The 17733-nt window shown below is 45.4% G+C and overlaps 1 protein-coding gene across 1 annotated transcript in view; it reads left to right on the top strand.

Annotated features, from left to right (window-relative positions):
* Positions 1 to 15029: 15029 nt before the first annotated feature.
* Positions 15030 to 17733, top strand: part of Agbl1 (ATP/GTP binding protein like 1) — an 830193-nt gene continuing 827489 nt past the window's right edge. Inside the window, exon 1 of the mRNA XM_037198558.1 lies at positions 15030 to 15396. Within this exon, the coding sequence (XP_037054453.1) occupies positions 15346 to 15396 (51 nt within the window). The 5' untranslated portion in view covers positions 15030 to 15345. The remainder of the gene's footprint in view (positions 15397 to 17733) is intronic.

The raw sequence follows: 17733 nt of genomic DNA, 5'->3' as shown, positions 1-17733 counted from the left end.
TGTTCAAGTACTGCCATTAGCTAAGTGAGTACCTGGTCTTCTCAGAGTGGCTGCTTAGCCACCCCAAACATGCTGACAGAGAGCAGTCCTCAGAAGGTGATGGCGAGATGCCCATGGGCATGAAAGTTACTGAGGTGTGAAGACCTCAGTACATCAGAGCCATCGGATGAATCATTTTGCTGGGAAAGCAATACGAAGTCCTATTACTGGCCTCACTGACTCCTTGTGTCTGTTTGGGTGGGTTTTGGTGGCTCAACAAAACTACCTAGAGAGCTCCTGCTGCCCCCAGGTGTGGACTTATTTCCAGCAATGTGAGGAGCCTGATGGCCTCCTTATTTCCTGGTCCCATGTGCGAACCAGCAGCTGCTCTGGAAGACAGACAGTGGTACTGTTCTTCCAAAACACCTGCATTGCTTCTTAATGAGCTTATTTGATAGGATAATGTCACACTCGGCTACAGCTCTTTGGAGAGGCTGAGGATAATGCCAGAAGTTGGAGGAAATGAGTTCCTGGCTCTACCATACACCAACTAGGTGACCTGAAGCAAATAACGTAACCTCTTTGGGCCTCAAACAGCTAAGGTCCATTTTGATCCAAATATTTTATGAGCCCAAGAAGACAGCTAGTACAAGAAAACATTGTAGATGGGCCAGAGGTTAGAATTTTCAGTTCTCAGCCTTAATAGTTATGCAGCTCTGGGAAAGTTATCCAATGGCTCTAAGCCTCAGTTTTATATATATACATATATATTATAATGAGGGAAATAAAAGTACATACAATAAAATAAAGTAATTGGAAACAGGCCAGATATAATACATTTGCTTTGCTGTACACTGGTTGCTTTCCTATTCCCCTTATCTCTGGTGACCAAGAAAACCAACTAACCATACAAAGTAAGTCTTTTTTCCTTCCTTCCTCTTCTATCTAATGCTTTTTCCTGAGCATCTCTGGAAATCCAGGTCCAGAGTTAGGTTCTGGTGTTGCTTGGGTGAACATGGTTTATCAGGTTGTTTGGTTCCAGAATCTTTTTTTTTTTTTTTGGTTTTTTCGAGACAGGGTTTCTCTGCATAGCTTTGTGCCTTTCCTGGAGCTCACTTGGTAGCCCAGGCTGGCCTCGAACTCACAGAGATCCGCCTGGCTCTGCCTCCCGAGTGCTGGGATTAAAGGCGTGTGCCACCACTGCCCGGCCCGGTTCCAGAATCTTCTAGGATGCTTTGTGAAGGAGTTATCATTTTGGCTAAGGCACTACTGTGTATATGTGTGTGTGTGTGTGTGTGTGTGTGTGTGTGTGTGTGTGTGTGTGTGATGGATGCATGGATGAATGAATGGATGGATAGATGGATAGGGCAGTCTTGGGCGTCATCCTTAGAAACATGGTTTGCTTCTTTTGAGACAAGGTCTCTCACTAGCCTAGAGCTCACCAATGAGGCTTGGGTGACTTGCCCACAGGTCCCAGGGATGCCCTTGCCTCTGCCTCTGCCTCCTCAGGGCTAGGATATAAGCATATGCCACACACCTGGCTTTTGCACATGGATGCTAGGGATCAAACCTAGGTCCTTGTACTTGCACAGAAAGTGGTTTAGTCACTGACTCATCCCCTTAGCTCCAAGATACAATGATCTTAATTATAACTAATGTATGTCTTCCCCCAAAGACTCTAGGCTACAGTATCAGGACTATATTCAGCCTGGTGAATCTGGGACCTACAGACCTTTAGGTCCCTAAAGTAGACAGTGGCATCCATGGAACTTCTGTTTTATTTGGAAAATACCCCGTTGTTCTCAGAAGGGCAATTCAGGGGTTCACAGAATTCCCTTCTTGGCTTCACAGCTCTGTCTCTGTCTGACCCTGCCAACCAGGCATAGCCTTGAACTCTTGGAAAGGCAAACTAGTGGATGTTTGTCCCTACCAGAAGTTGACAGGGATCACAAGAAACTTGTAACCCTACCCCAGCTGAGCCACAGAACCCGAGCCACGGGCTGAGCCAGCCATTTCGCTTGGCTCTGACATCTGAGCCACTGGCAGCCACTAGCTCACCTCTGAGGAGCAGTGACCTATGGAGCCACCTGGACCAAGCCTGGGAGTGTTTGTGTTCCTTTGGAGGAAACCTGGACCATCTGCCCTTCCACAGTTGAGTGCTGGGAACTGTTCTTTTATGGGGGGCAGGCAGGTCTTCTTTTCAGAGAGGCGCATTAAGCATAAGGGTTATACGTTTTTCTTTTCTTTTCTTTTTTCCTGTTTCTATTAAAAGAATACATTGCTCCCTTCTTTGATACAAAGGAGTTGAATGAGGAGGTCAAGCAATCTCAGTCATGCTGAATGAAACCACGGATCTGCCTTCATTTGTTTATTCCTTTATTGCATGCACGTGTGTGCCTGCAAGTATGCACCCTCAGACGCATGGGAATCTCTGCATGCACGTTTGTTGAGGCCAGAGGTCTCTGTCAAGTGTCTTCCTTTATTGCTTTCCAACTTATAGTTTGAGACAGGGTCTCTTGATGAAACTGGAGTGCACTGGTTTTGCTAACCTGACAGGTCAGCAAGTTCTAAGCATCTCCCTGTCTCTTCCTTCCCAGCTCCAGGATTAAGGGTGCATGCCATTGGGTCTGGCTTTTATGTGGGTGCTGGGAATCGAACTTGGCTCGTCAAGCTTTTGTGTGAGCACTTTAATGACTGAGCCATCTCTTTAGCTCTATTTATTAAACTGGAAAATGATTTTATTTAGGATATAAGAGCTCTTTTACTACGACGACGATGACGACGACTACTACTACTACTACCTTCTCATATATTACAGTTTGACCACAGTTTCCCCTCCTTCCCCTGTCCCCAGTTTCTCCCTTTCATCTCTCCTTTCCCCCAGATCCATGACTCTTCCATGTCACCTCATAAGAAAGGAAGCCTCCCAGGGGCGGCCACTGAACACAGCATAATATGCTACAATAAGACTAGGCACATACCGTCATACCAAGGCTGGATGAGGCAACCTAGTAGGAGAGAAAGGGTCTCGTAAGTAGGCAAAAGAGTCAGCAAACCTCCCTTCCCACTGTTAGGAATCCACAAGAACACCAAGCTACGCAGCCATAACATATATGCAGGGGACCCAGGTCAGACCCCCACAGGCTCCCTGATCTCAGTGAGCCCCTGTGAGTCCCAGTCAATTGATTCTGTGGACCTTGTTCTCTTGGTGTCCCTGACCCCTCTGGTTCTTCCAATCCCCCCTCCTCCTGCTTTGCAGGACTTTTGGAGCTCTGCCTCGTGTTAGGCTGTGGGTCTCTGCATCTGCTCCCATCAGTTGCTGGATGAAGTCTCTCTGATCTCCTTGATGAGGATTCTGCTAGGCTCTGGTCCCAGAACACTCTGCAGGCAGGACAAGCTGTAGGTTGAAGGTTTTGTGCCTGGGTTGGGGTTCCAAACCTTCCGCTTGGGGCCTTGCCTGGTCACAGAAGATGGCTGATTTGGGGGCTTTCTTCCCCCCCTCTTTCTGACCTTCCTTCTCTTTTTTCTCATCCTTTTGCCCCTTTCTTCTTCCTTGTGATCCTCTAGGATAGTGTGCATGTACCTTGCTTGAGTTTGGATGTGAAGGTGCTTTATTACAGAGCAGGGGGAGACAGGGAGGCAAAGAAGAGGCCCAGCCCAGCAGACAATGCTCCAGAGCTGGAAACCACCCCACCAGCAGCCAAACCCCAGTTTTGTCATGGAAGTCACTGGCTGCAAGGGCCTCATTTGGGCATGGGGATTTGCACTCTGAGGACAGTTGCTCTCTCCCAGGGCAATGGTTCTTGTTTTCCCGTGAAAATTCAGGCTGCCAAAATTGATAGTTTTTCACAGCTTGCCTGACAGGTACAATTGTCGCCTGGAACAGAATAAAGAGACAATGCAAAGTAGCTCCTCTAAGCTGCCTTTAATTGGCTCTTCAAGTCACTTTCCCGAGATGGATTAATCACACTGAGACACAGTATGTCAGCTCAGCTCATAAAACCTGCTTCCTCCCGATCATTTTCCAGGGCCAAGAGAGAGATATGTAGTATGGCTTTTGGTCCTTATGTAAAGTCTTGTTACGAGATTTTACAGAGACTGGCTGATGGGCCACACCCAGCCAGGTTTTGGCACAGTAAGTCCAGTGGACAGGTGTGAGTGAATCCCAGAGGTAGGTTTAAGTGCATATGAAATTCTTTCCACTTTCGAAAAGACGACGGGTCCCCTCCCTCTCCCTAAACCACTATTCTGCTGGCAGGAGGTTGTATTATGCAAACTCTTGCCTGGAGCTCTGTAGAGATTCCCATTAAAATTCTATTTCCTATTTAAGGACACTTCTGTGTGAGTATTGATCACTGGACCAGGGCCATTTCAGCGCTAAAAAGCCTTCCAAGTGCACCCGACTGTCCTTCCCCAAAGCAAATACGCACGTCTGAAGAAAGTCATTGGTTGTGGCAGTTTTAATTTTTGGTGTAAAGCTCGGTTACTTGGAAGGAGAAAACCACGGAGGCACAGCATCCATGAAGAATTTAAGGCCAAAATCAAATCAAATCAAATCAAATGTGCACCAGTTAATCTTAAACACTCGATGGTATGCAAATTCACACTCCTGTTCATGTAAATCACTCTAATGAGAACTGGTTTCAAACAGCCAGACGAGAGTGGCTTTTCTCCGTTTACTTCCTAGTTTGAGAGTGCGAGAGATGGACAGGTACTTGGATGACTTTGCCAGGACTTCTTTGGGATGCCAGGATGGCTGGGGGGTGGGGTGAGAGGAGGGAAAGGGTGAAGGATGGAAGGGAGGGGCATCTGGGCTTGATGGTCTGCTTGGTGGCTGTGACTTCTACAAGGCTTCAGTTTAATCCCTCTATGGCTGAGACATCATGACAAGTGCCTGTGGTCTAGAAGCAGACCATGGCTGCATGTTGGAGGGTGGCGGTTCCTTGCTGGCTCTCCTTTACTGATCACCTGTAGCTTTGTGATGAATGGATCCTTTCAACTCGGCTGCTTCCTTTTGAGAGCGAGGACGACAGTCTCTTTAGCGATGCTGACAACAGGGCTGAGTCTAATACAATGCAATGTAGTCACTCATTGACATGTTTTGTTAGCTAGAACAGATCCTCCCCACACTCAAGAAATCATGCATAGTCATTCAGAGGCGTGAACACTGAGAAGTGAAGAATTGGAGTGGGAAGCTATCATACCATTTCCTTATGTGTGGCGTGGTGTGTGTGTATGTGTGTGTGTGTGTGTGTGTGTGTGTGTGTGTGTGTGTGTGTGTGTGTATGTGTGCGTGCATATGGAAACCAGAGGTCAAACTTGGGTGGTGTTCTCTAGGTGCTATCTAATTCCTTGTGGTAACAAAGTCTATGATGGTGGCTCACTGAGTAGGTTTAGACGGCTGCTCAGTGAACTCTATGGATCTGCCTGTCTTTGCCTCCCCAGTGCTGGAATTGCATGCATGTGCTACCATGCTCAGCTTTTTTTTTTTTTAAAAGAATTTCCTTTTACATGTGTGTCCAAGGGTCAAACTCGGGTCTTCCTGCTTGTACAGCAAGAACCTCATCACCTTAGCTATTTCCCCAGCCTTATCATCCCATGTCATTTCCAAGTGTCCCCAAAGGGCTAAGCAATGCCAACTCCCATGTCACTTTGGTAGCATATCCTGAGGTCACTGAGCACTGGTCTTTTTACCTTTCAAGCATCCCCACCTGTTTTCAGCTATTTTGTACCCTTCTAAATGAAGTGATGCCTTTTTGTTAAGCCATGTTGATAGATGACAGAGGATTTTAATTTCAAACACTCCTCTGATGTTATTCTTAACCAAATTTAGTTGTACGGATGGGTCATCATCGTTCAGGGCTCACACTGGGTCATCTTGTGTTTGAGAGAGGACACAGGGGTTAGAGAACAGAAGAAATCAATCTTGAACTAGGTGTGTGACACAGGCTAAGAAGGAGGATGAAGGACTCTGTTTCTTGGATCTTGGCTTTGGATAGCAGTCAGGTTGTGAGCTAGTATGGGGGTTTTGACTCTGAACGACTGTAAAGACGGACAACTCAGTGAGAGCATTAGCTGCCATATTGTAGAAGGGAAATCTGGAATATCGGATATGGTCCCCAAGTCATGGGCTTCCCAAGAGAGTGCTATCAGAAGTTTCAATCAGTTGTTTGATTAATACAGCATCAGAATCACTGAGCATGGGAACTGAATTTCACCTTAGCCATTAGATACCAGTCTAATGCTTGAAAATGGTACCTACTAGTGTTCATTCATCACTTGTTTGTGCCTGACTTGGGGATACACATTTTTTTTTTTTTTTTTTTCGAGACAGGGTTTCTCTGTGTAGCTTTGCGCCTTTCCTGGATCTCACTTGGTAGCCCAGGCTGGCCTCGAACTCACAAAGATCCACCTGCCTCTGCCTCCCGAGTGCTGGGATTAAAGGCGTGCGCCACCACCGCCCGGCTTGGGGATACACATTTTTAATACATTGCCAATTTATACCCTTACAACCTTTTCTTAAAAAAAAAGAACAAAAACTATTTTTGCTTCAGCACTGAGAAACTGAGGCACATAGAATTTAAAAAACTTGTTAAGTTACACAACTAAAATTGGAAGCACCTGGAAGTGAACTGAGGTTGTGACCTTAGAGATATTATTCTTGGGCTATGCTACAGAGCTACTCACACTTCCTGCTCTACAACAGTGATTGATACGTATACGTGAAGCAAATGACTGAATGGACTTGTCACAAGCCAGAGTGTGGCCTTTGCCTCACGGCTCTTTCCCAGTGCATCCATGCCCCTGGCCAGGCTGGTGTTGGGTTCCTGTAACCCTGGCCAGCGATCTCTCAGCCTTTGCTGAGGAAGGAGGAGGCATCTGGACGAATGACCCTGATGGCTGATATCTCTATTCCTCCTCCATTTCACTCTGGGCAGCCTGGCCCGAGAAGCCCTTGTTTCCAACTTGTTTGTGATCTGATACTTCATCTTGGGGGCTCAGAAGCTGTGAGCCCCTGAGCTGGCTAAGCTTCAAGGTCTGATGGACATTCCATACCTGTCAGCACTGTAGGCCTGGCTCCTGATGAGACTGGCTTGGAGGGCGGGTTTTCTTGGCTTTCCCTGAAGAAGTCTGTCAGGTGTCCATGACAGTGAAGTCCTGAGTAGATGCTGAGTAGAGCTGGCCTTCTGCCTCATAGGGCCAAGGGTATGATGACCTTTGAGCTGCCTCTTGCTGACAGGGCTGTGAACATCAGTCTATATTCTACCTAGCCCATAGGTGGGACTTTCTACTTTCGCTGGCAGCCAATGGAACCCCATATGTATCTACTGCTATGCTGGGCATTATGAACATAGAAGGCTCCAATGGCCTTTGGAAGACTCAGGTCTAGTGATGGAGTATCCACACTGACCAAGTATTATAGCATAGAACTACCACTTCGTTATCTGTATGTGTTCTCTGGAGACATATGAAAAAGAGCATTTAATTCTTCCACTTGATACAGTGGTATTAGGTTAGTAAGGTGGCAAAGAGAGAAGGAACAGTTTAGTGAGGGATAAAGTCAGTTCAGTTCCTGCTTGGTAGCATCATAAATTAGTCTAAAGGTACCAGTGAGCATGTGGTAGGTGTTCAGGGATCTGGTGGTGGTGGAGATGCCTGTCCTGTCTTTGCTCCTTTACTGTTAAATTCTGAGTTTGTTTTCTTCCCAAAGGGAAAAGCGCTGTTCTTCCCATAACCTCTGAAGGTGGCCTTCCCTTCAGTTTCTCATGCTGGCCTCCAGCTCTTTAAGACCCCCCACCCCAAGTAAGGCTGAGCATGTTTGCTCTGTTTGGAATCTGCAAACCCTGTGGTCATAGGAGGTCATCCCAGAGATGTCCAAAAGTGACCAGAGTACCAAATGATTCTCTTTGTTGGGTAGAAATTGTGATAATGTGTTACTCCCTCCACACAGCACACAGTGATGAGGAACCCCAGACCACACTGCTCAGAAATTTCCCAACCACTCATCACCTTACATGAATCCCCTCCTGGTATGGTATTGACTCTGTATCTCAGTGTTCTGCATTTATACATTCAACCAAACACAGACTGAAAGATTTCAAAAAATTATATCTATATTAAACATGTATAGACTCTCCATGTCATCACGATTTAAATAACATTCAATAACACCGATTTCTCTATTGTTTGTTGGTTCAAGTAATCTAGAGATGACTTAAAGTCTGTGTGAAGATGTGCACAGTATACCAGGTCAGTTATGAAGTTCTTGAGCATCATTGGCTTGGGACCCACAGGATGCCCTGGGAAAAAAATCCTCTGGATACCACTCTTAATACTCTAGTCATTAATTAAGGTAGATTTTACTGGATCCATAGCAGTATCGATAACATTAGTAACACCTACATTTATCAAGCACTGTACTGAGAACACTGTGACTGTTACTCCTGTTAGTACTCTCAGCTCCTTGTGAGCTAGACACTATCACCTTCACACTTAACAAATAAGAAAGTTGGGCCATAGAGAACATGATTCATTTCTTAAAGTTATACAGCTAGCAGACAAGGTAACAAGAGTTTGAACACAGACATTCTGTATTTAGAGAGGAGAGACCAGTCCAGAAAGAACTTACATTTCACTGTCCTCTTCCACAAAAGGGACCTGTATTGATGAGCATCAAAGTCTCTGCCTACTCTGAGAAGACTTCACATCTGGCTTCACTGTGGACATGTTCTCCTGTGACTTATGCTGTCCTCTTGTCCCAGCAAAGCAATCCCATTTTGCCATTTGAGAGTTTAAATTCACTGAGAATTTTTCTGCCAGAGGCTTTTCCATATTCAGCCTTTCCACTCAGTGAAAATCTGGAAAGGACCTTGGGAGGATGTCCACTTCAGGGGACTTGTGCGAAGACTGATTTAGAGAACATGTACAAATAACACTCTTGCAAACAGATTTCCTTTGAAATGTCTCTTCCACTGGTATGATTAGGATCTTGACTGCCCTCTCAAGCTCATGTGTTATAGGCTTGATCCCCAAATTAGCCATTTTCATAGGCAAGGTCTTTGAGAGGTGATCATATCTTGAGGATTCTGACATCCAGCATTTATTAATCCAACCTTGGAGTCAGCTTTCAGAGCTATTGGGAGGTGGTAGAAATAAATATTAGGAGGGGGAGCCTAGTTACAACTAGGTCACTGATGATGTGTTTATGTTTTCATTTTCATTAAATTTTTTGGGGGGTTTAGAATTTTCAGGATGAACTGGTTAATATTAAGTTTTTTAAAATTTTTTTATTTATTTTTTATTTTTTAAATTACACTCATCACTCATGATATTCATTACTTACACTCATGATATTAATCACATTTGTGGTATTCATAGATTACATTCGCAGTATTCATTCAATTATATATATATATATATATATATATATATATATATATATATAAATTTTAAATGTCGAATGTCATTTTTTGAAGGGGGTAGGAGGTTAAATACAGGCTCACAGCACAATGGGAGGACCCTGGAGGACAGAAGTTTGCTACTGAAGTTTTACAATCTTGCATCTAAACTGTTAATGCCCATTATTCAGGATACACAGACAAGGAACTTCCCTTAAACATCCAGGAGGGTGGAATCTGGCAGGGAATTAGCACTGGGAGGATATCAAGGTCAAGGTCTGCAAGCAAGGCAACATTACCCAAAATGGGGGCCAGGGCCCTGCAGGTCCCCCTTTTATTAAAAAATGAGCTTCTGACTTGGGTTGTGTGGGATGTCAGCAGGTCACCTTACCCGTCATGGAGATGCCTGCCCAGGCCACACAGGTGCTCTGTCTTAGGTTGGTGAGTGCCCCCCAGGCATTACCCGTCTCTGAATACTCACTATTATACCAGTTCAATCATGTGTGAGCTGCATGGTTAATTGCTGCCAAAGATCTCAAAGTGGCACTGGGCTTGCAATCTGTGTGTTCAATACAGAAAAGACCAACAGAGGTCCTATCTCACCCATAGCCAGTAGGCTAAAGGCAACTGAGCCATTCCCTTCCTTAATGAGCTATACTGTACGTTGGAGTCCTTGTAAGATAGTATCCCAAAAGCAACTGGAACTTGAATTTATAAGTTTATAATTTTCAAAGCCAATCGAGATGTATATAACTACTGAATTAAATTTATCATGCCCAATAGAATGAAAGATTAACTAATTGTGGTAGCTACTTTTGTTGCCAGGGTCTCTACTGTGCTAGCTGTAATAAGCAATTATGAAATGGTAATCCCAGAAACAGTAGCAGCAGTGTGTGCCATTGTTATAACAGCAACAGTGGCAGCAGCAATGTCAGATTCTCTTCTGGATTGTGTGGACATCCACCGGCATGGATACAACTCCAGGAAAATGAACTGCCAAGGCCCGTTTTTCTTGATGTGTTTATGTTTTCTTTTCATTAAATTAAAAAAAAATTCTTTGTGTATGGATGTTTTGTCTGAATGTATGTTTGTCTGAATACATGTCTATATGCTACATGCATGCAGTGCCTGAGAAAGACAAAAGAGGGCACCAGATCCCATGTGACTGGAGTTTCAGATAGTTGTGAGCCTCCACATGGGTGCTAAGAATCAAACCCTGGTCCTATGAAAGAGCAACTAGTGCCCTTAAACATTGAGCCATGTCTCCAGGTCTGATGACACCCCCTTGAAGGACGTATTTTATCCCTAGCCTCCTTCTTTTCCCTACCTCCTCTTTGTCTTCCACGATGAGTATGGCTTTGTTTAACTACCCATTCTCTGCCACAAAGTGATGCTCTGCTTTGTCACAGGCTCATAGTGGTGGGGTCAGGAGACTGTGCCAAAACAAACCTTTCTTCTTTATAAGTTGATTACCTTAGGGAATTCGTTACCGTGATGCAAAGCTGAATAACACCTCTGCCACACAACCAGGAAAGAAAAGGTGGAAGAAGGATTTTGAAGGGCAAGAGGAACAATTAGTCAACTCTGATACACATTGCAAGGTGCCTTCATAATGACCAGTGGAAAGTCATGGACCATGTCTATATCAGTACACACACATCTCTGAGCAAGAGAGATGCTGGATATTATTTGAGTGAGATTTAGTCTTACTGTTCAGCTAGGAAGAAAATTGTGTGTTTCGAGTACTGGGAAACTCAAAGTAATGTGAGCCTTTCATAAATTCATCTGTTAACTGTTTTTCCTGGGGGATTTTACTATGAATGGGTGCCACGTATTACTGTTCACTTAATGTTTTCTTATCATTGACTCCTTTCTAATCCTTCATTTTTTTGTTACATTGTGTGTGTGTATGTGTGTACATGTGCAAGCAGGCAAACATGCACTCTGTGTGTGTGTGTGTGTGTGTGTGTGTGTGTGTGTATTTGGTCAGAGGACAATTTGCAGGGCTCAATTCTCTCCTTTACCATAGGCATCTTAAGTATGAAATTCAGGTTGTAAGGCTTGGTGGCAAGTGCCTTTACTCATTGAGCCATTGGACCAGCTCTTGTTTTTTTAATCTTTAACATTCAACATGGGATTAATATCTCAGAAAGCAGATTTTTTTTTTAAATAAAAAAAATCAAAGACTTTATTGGATAACGTTACACAACATTCTTTAACATTTAACTCTGAGCAGATGGAAGGTGAGAAACAATGTATCGTTCAAGTCTACAAATGAAAGAGGCCTGTGAAGATTTGAAATACAGACAAAAGGTAGCATGAAGCAGAGCTTAAATATTAAGCAACTAAAGCAGTAGAAATGAAGTTGTAACATGGTAGGTCTAGATTTTAAATACCACCAAGTGTCTTTTTTTTTTATTTATTTTTTATTTTTTTAGAAAGCAGATTTTTGAGGAATTACACACACACACACACACACACACACACACACACACACATAGACTAGGGATAAAATAAAGTATACCTTTCAAAGGGGTGTCATCAGGCCTGGAGAGATGGCTTTCTCTCCATCTCTATCTCAATATCTCTATCCCTCTCTATATGTATATGTATACACATGCACATTTCTAAGATAGGTTGAAATTAAAACCTATCCAAATTGCAAGAACTCACTGAAGTTACACTGAAACTTCCTCCATGGAGAGGGTGCTTTGAGAGAACAGAAAAGGACAGAGACCTCATTTTCCACTGTCGTGTCTTGGCTGTGTGGCCTGGGGTGAGTGCACACCACTCTTTCTCCTCACCTCACTAAACGTCTGAACTTGGAGTCTGTCTCTGGCCACTCAGTCCTGCATTTCCCCTGCTACCCTTTGCACAGATGTCTTCCGGGCCACACTGGGCATTACTGTTGTTGAGAATCAGCCTTGTAGTGTCTGCCTGGAGAAGGTCAGTGCTGCTCTTCCCTTGTGTTTTTGGCTTTACCCACTGGCCTTGCTTCTAGTCTTTGGGATCCACCCCTCCTCCACACGCCTTTGCTGTGTTTCTGTGGGTACCCATGTGCCTCTAGAAACTGGGCCTGTTTGAGCAGCCTGGGAATCGTCTCGGTCAGCATTAGGACAGTCCTTTTGCTGCAGGATGCTAACACCCAGTTTTGATGACACAGACCTCCTCAATGCTGGGCACCACACTGATCCTCTTCTCAGATGAGTGCTTCATCCAGCTTCACTTCCTCTTGGTAACAGAGACAACATTCATTCCCCCTCTAATGTGATGATTTTGGATTGGAATAACACTTTGGGAGCATAGGGCCATGCTGACAACCTGGTCTCACGGCTGGCTAACTCCCAAGCCTTTCCCACATCCAGTACCAGTTCACCGAGCTGTCCAGCTTTAGTTTTGCACCGTTTGTGTTGAGGACCCAGGGGAGGAGCTTCCCTCTGGCTTCCCTTCTATTCTCTTTCATCCTGTAGGACCTGGTTCATCACTCAAGGCTGCTGACATTTCTTTGGAGCCCAACTATGTCATCTGATGTATTTCTACCTTTCTCAACTGGTGTCATCAGAAAACTGATAAGCATGTAACATTTATTTTCATCCAAGTCATTGATAAAAATGATGAATAGAAAACCCCATGGGTTTCCTGACACTGTTTTCTAACATACTCCACTCGAGTGAAATTTATTAGTTACTATATTTGAGCATTAGCATGCTGCCAGCTATGGAATTATACAGGCCTATACGTATTACTCCATTTTTTTTTTCTTAGCAATATACAAGAATCTCATGCCTGATGTTATGTAAGCATTTGTTCAATAAAGAATTGATTTTGTCCAAAGTTTTGACCCTTGTTTCCAGCTCCTACGAGATAAGTTCAGAGCTCTTGGAATGTTCTGGCTATAAGAGAGTCTGTTTACCTGGGACCCTGGACCAGGCCAGACTGTTTATGCAAATAGTGGGATTTATGCTAGGGTCTTGGGCCCTGGACTATCACCTTGATTTCTGGAGGTGCTGGAGGGTAAGATGAGCTCTATCTATATGATCAATGCCAAGGAAAGCCCTGGACTCTAAGATGTGGGCAAACTTCCTCTGTTAGCTTGGTGTGTGTGTGTGTGTGTGTGTGTGTGTGTGTGTGTGTGTGTGTGTGTGCTGCACATATGGCTGTGGGGAGAAGTGTTGACTGAATGCCTCCATGGATAGACACTGCCAGCTCAAGCCCACTCTCAGCTTTCTTTTCTGACTCTTAACCCTTTACTGTGATCAACCAGCCCTGTGAATCCTTCCCTCCAGTCACTGAATCAACCGGTGGTCTTAGGGACTGCAGATTCTCTGGACAGCATTGCGTCTTTCTTTGAATCCAGAGGGCATTTCTTTTGGGGCTTCTTCTAGGATCTTCTGTCGTCTCCCCTAACCTCCAAGAGAATGCAGACAAGCAGACAGCTTCCTCAGAGGTCTACCCAAGAGAGGGGGGCCCTCTTCATGGCTGCCCAGTATGTTGTAATGGTACTTATTTCAGTCTACTTCTGGATAAGATCCTGTACCCAGGAGGATTCCAGGCTTGAGTTTAGCTCCAGCCTTTAGGAAAATCCTTGCTCAGAGATAAACAGCTGAAGAGCATGCTATCTCACTACTAGCAATTTAGCCTAAATGAATGGGAGGCTTTCACAATTAAATCCACTAAAATTACCTCTTTCCCTCCCCTCCTTTCCCTTCTCTTCCCTTCCCTCACCTCACCCCACAAATAAGACTGACCTTGATCTCATAATGTGGCTTAGGTTGGCCTTGAACTTAGGATCCTCTTCTTCCTTAGCTGAGAGTATTGCCGTGCAACAGGATACTTGGCAATTGTCATGGAAATTTCTTAAGGGCAAGAACTACAAGAATTCACCCTTGAATTTAGACTCTGGCCACACCTGACCCCTGACTCAGAACTCACACTCAGGCCAAGTAGGACCTGCAAACACACACTCTCCTCCCACATTTGGGCCGCAGAGCACTTGGGCAGCCACAGGCTAGATGCCTGGGATGCTCTTGAGAGCTCCCAGCTCTGCAGGAAGTGTCATCTGCGAGGTGGCGTGGTGTGTGTGTGTGTGTGTGTGTGTGTGTGTGTGTGTGTGTGTGTGTGTCCCACCGTGGTACAGCCTTTTTGGTCTCTTGCTTTGAAGAGTGCTTGCTGCAGGAGACCAAACTGTCTTAGCGTTTCCACTTTCCTGCAAGCTTGGCTGTTTGTGGCCGGGCATAAGCTCCCCAACTCTGTGCTCCCGACACTTAGTGTTTCTTTCCCTTGGTTTCCTCTACTGCAAAATAAAGGTAGCAAGAGTAAAACTCACCTCGCCACAGTTCCGGTGAAAATGAAAGGACTATATAAAGGACTTGGTCCATAAAAATGTCCAGGGTAGTTATTTTCCTTCTCGTCTTGAGCTTCTATCCCTAAGCCGGGGACCTCAGGGGGCCCTGGGCTTCTGTGGCCTGAACTGCCACAGTTGTGCAAGCACTCTTGGGTCTCCTGTTACAACCAGGAGCCGGCAACAGACCAAAATAAGTGTGTGCCTGGGGTAGGGTGAGGAGGAGGGGGGGCGGTCTGGGCGGGTGAACCTCTGCAGGGAGTCTGACCAGGTCAGCTGGGAATGCTTGTCAACCATCCAGGGTGGCTTTTCCTCTAGGCTCCTGCATGGGTCTGGAGGTGGGTGAGTGACTCACGAGGGTGCCCTCCCCACTCCTACATCCAAATGCTCAGCCCTTCCCAGAGCCAGGGCTCACCTAATCCCCACAGTGGGAGTCAGGGGGCATCCACGCCTGTGCTGAAGGCTAAGGTTGCACAGTGGTAACTTCACACTCTGCAGCATGTGTAGCTGAGGCCTCTACACAGCAGTCTCCTCCTGCAAGGCGGGCAGCGAGGTCGGCTTGGCAGGTATCGCCTCTCTAGCCAGGATCCAGCCTCAGGCCACTGGTGCCCCAGGACCTGAGGAGAGATGGCTGAACAAGAAGGCAGTGGCCTGCAGATGCTGCTGCACACGCTTCAGGTAGGACGTGCACAACCCAGCGGGCTTTGCCTTTGCCCTGCTGGCCGGTGTTGGTGCGTGAACATTCAATCCCTCTGACAGCCAGTGACCTGGTTTGCTAAGGCACCAGCTCTCACCTTGAAGCTGCCCTAAGTGATGCTATGGTGTTTAAATATTAAACACGACAATGCTGTTGATTGTTCTGCTTAAATTATTGAACTTGGTGGGATCAAAGGCTCCGGGTAAAAGATACAGATTTGCTAGATATGGGAAACGTGGGGGTGGGGGTGGGGAGACTGTCTGGCAAATGAAGGATGTGTAGTAAAGCTATCGAACGAGGTAAAAACCTTGAGAATTGTGTGGGAGGAATGGGTAGCTAGAGAGAGGGCTTCTCTGGGCTTCTCCTGCTAAATGAGTCCTTCAATAAGCTTCCAAATTGCGTTCTACATCAGACTGGCCCAGGATGCTAGCTGTGTCTATTCTCAGGCTAGATGTGGCCAGAAGGCATTGGAACCAATCAGGGGCTGGAGCCTCGGAATTGGCTTTCTCCATGGTGATGCTATTCACTGGTAATTTTGAGAAGCATTTTATCTAGGGCAGTGTTTTGCAAAAGTGTTTGCACTGTGGAGTTACCTAGAGAATGCTGAAAATACTGATGTTTGGGATGCCAACCCCAAACCAAGATGTGGATTCATTATTCTGGGGAGAAATCCTCGTTGAAAGTTTAGAAATGCCCGGGTCTTAACACACAGCTGAGGTTGAGAAGAACTACTTGGGAAGATGCTTGCGTTTCGTGGGATTCAGAGGTTATTGGTGTTCAAGAAGCCTTGAAGGGTTTCTTCTACCCTTCAAGGGAGGCTTGAACCCGATTGTTATGAACAGACACAACCTTCCAGGGCAGGGGGCATAGACTTTGTAAGTGTTCTGCATGTGCTCCTGTCTGCCTGCTGTGAAAAATGTTTGCTCCTTTCTCCTGCAACTGGAAGGAGACAGGTGTTCCTAAAATGTTAAGGGACCCTATACAGAGGAGAGTAAGTCCTAGAAGTGAATGGAGTGAGTTTGCAAAATCACAACAATGACTATTGAAATGGAGAACCTGGGCCAGCCTTCAAGAACTTAACATTGATTTGTGTGTATACTTTTGTGTATATTTGCATGTGCATAGGTCCATGTGCACATGCATATGTGGACATCAGAGGCCAAACGTGGGTACCTATCATTCATCACCTTGCTTTTTGAGGCAGGGTCTCTCGCTGAACCTGGAGCTTGCTGATTTGACAAGGTTGCCTGGCCACAAATCCCAACAACCTGCCTGTCTCCATCTCCCCAGTGTTGGGATTATAAGTCCATGCCACTATGCCTGGCTTGTGTATGTGGATTCGGGAGATCACACTCAGGTCCTTCTGTTTGTATGGCAAGCACCTTACTGACTGAGTCATCTCCCCAGACCCAAAGTCCAGTTATTTAGCATCCTTTGTCTCATTGTACGTGATGCATCCAAGGCAAGGACACATCTGGGTCAGGGGGGCGGAAGGTGGGAGTGGAGCTCAAAGCAAACTGGTGAAGTACATCTTAAAAGCGGTTTTGTGGCTGGGTGCTTTGACAGTCAGGTACCACGAGTTCATGTTCTCCGTTTTGTTGTTATTTCTGAAGTTATACAGAATTCTTGATTAACTGTTGCTCACGGGAGCCAAAGCCTTGGCTGTTTAGAATTTTCCTTGTTCCAGCTGTCTGGGAAAAGAAGGTTGCCCACAGATGGGCATCAAGAGCTCAGTGAAAATGGATGTCCTGCAGCTGGCTCCAAGTCACCGCGGGTTCGGCTTTGTCTTCTGTCTTCCTACCAGAGGGGATTTATAATTGATATTTAGAATGAACACTCTAGGGCACTGCAAGATTCTCAATTATCAGAGAAAGATTTAATTATTTTCACTAGGCCCTACTTAGTTTCCAATTAACTAGAACATTAAAATAACACCAGTGTGTCTCCTGCCGGTTAGTTTGGTTGTGGCACACTTGACGTGAGCCGACTTGAGCCAGCTTGACCCCTGCTAAGTGCTTCTAAGAGCCCTGTGTCTAGCTCCATTGCAGAAGTCAGAACTATAAGATACTTAAAAAAAAATAAACCCAAAGAAAGCCTGGAGTCATCTTGGGTGATGGATTTGATGCCTGGTCTCAATGCCTATTCCCCATTGGCTTAAGATTCTAGAGGCTATGAAAGGCTTCTGAAAGGGCGTAAGCAGAAATACTCCTACTTAGGAATTTCCAAGAACTTTCCAATTCAAACCTTCTCTTTCTCCTCATGCACAAAAGTGACAGACAGAAGACATCCTGTGGCTTTCCAAACCTCTGGAGAAGATC

This window comes from Peromyscus leucopus, chromosome 1, assembly GCF_004664715.2.
Source record: "Peromyscus leucopus breed LL Stock chromosome 1, UCI_PerLeu_2.1, whole genome shotgun sequence".
NCBI lineage: Eukaryota > Metazoa > Chordata > Mammalia > Rodentia > Cricetidae > Peromyscus > Peromyscus leucopus.
The sequence above is the reverse complement of the archived record's forward strand: the minus strand, read 5'-3'. Positions and strand labels throughout refer to the sequence as shown.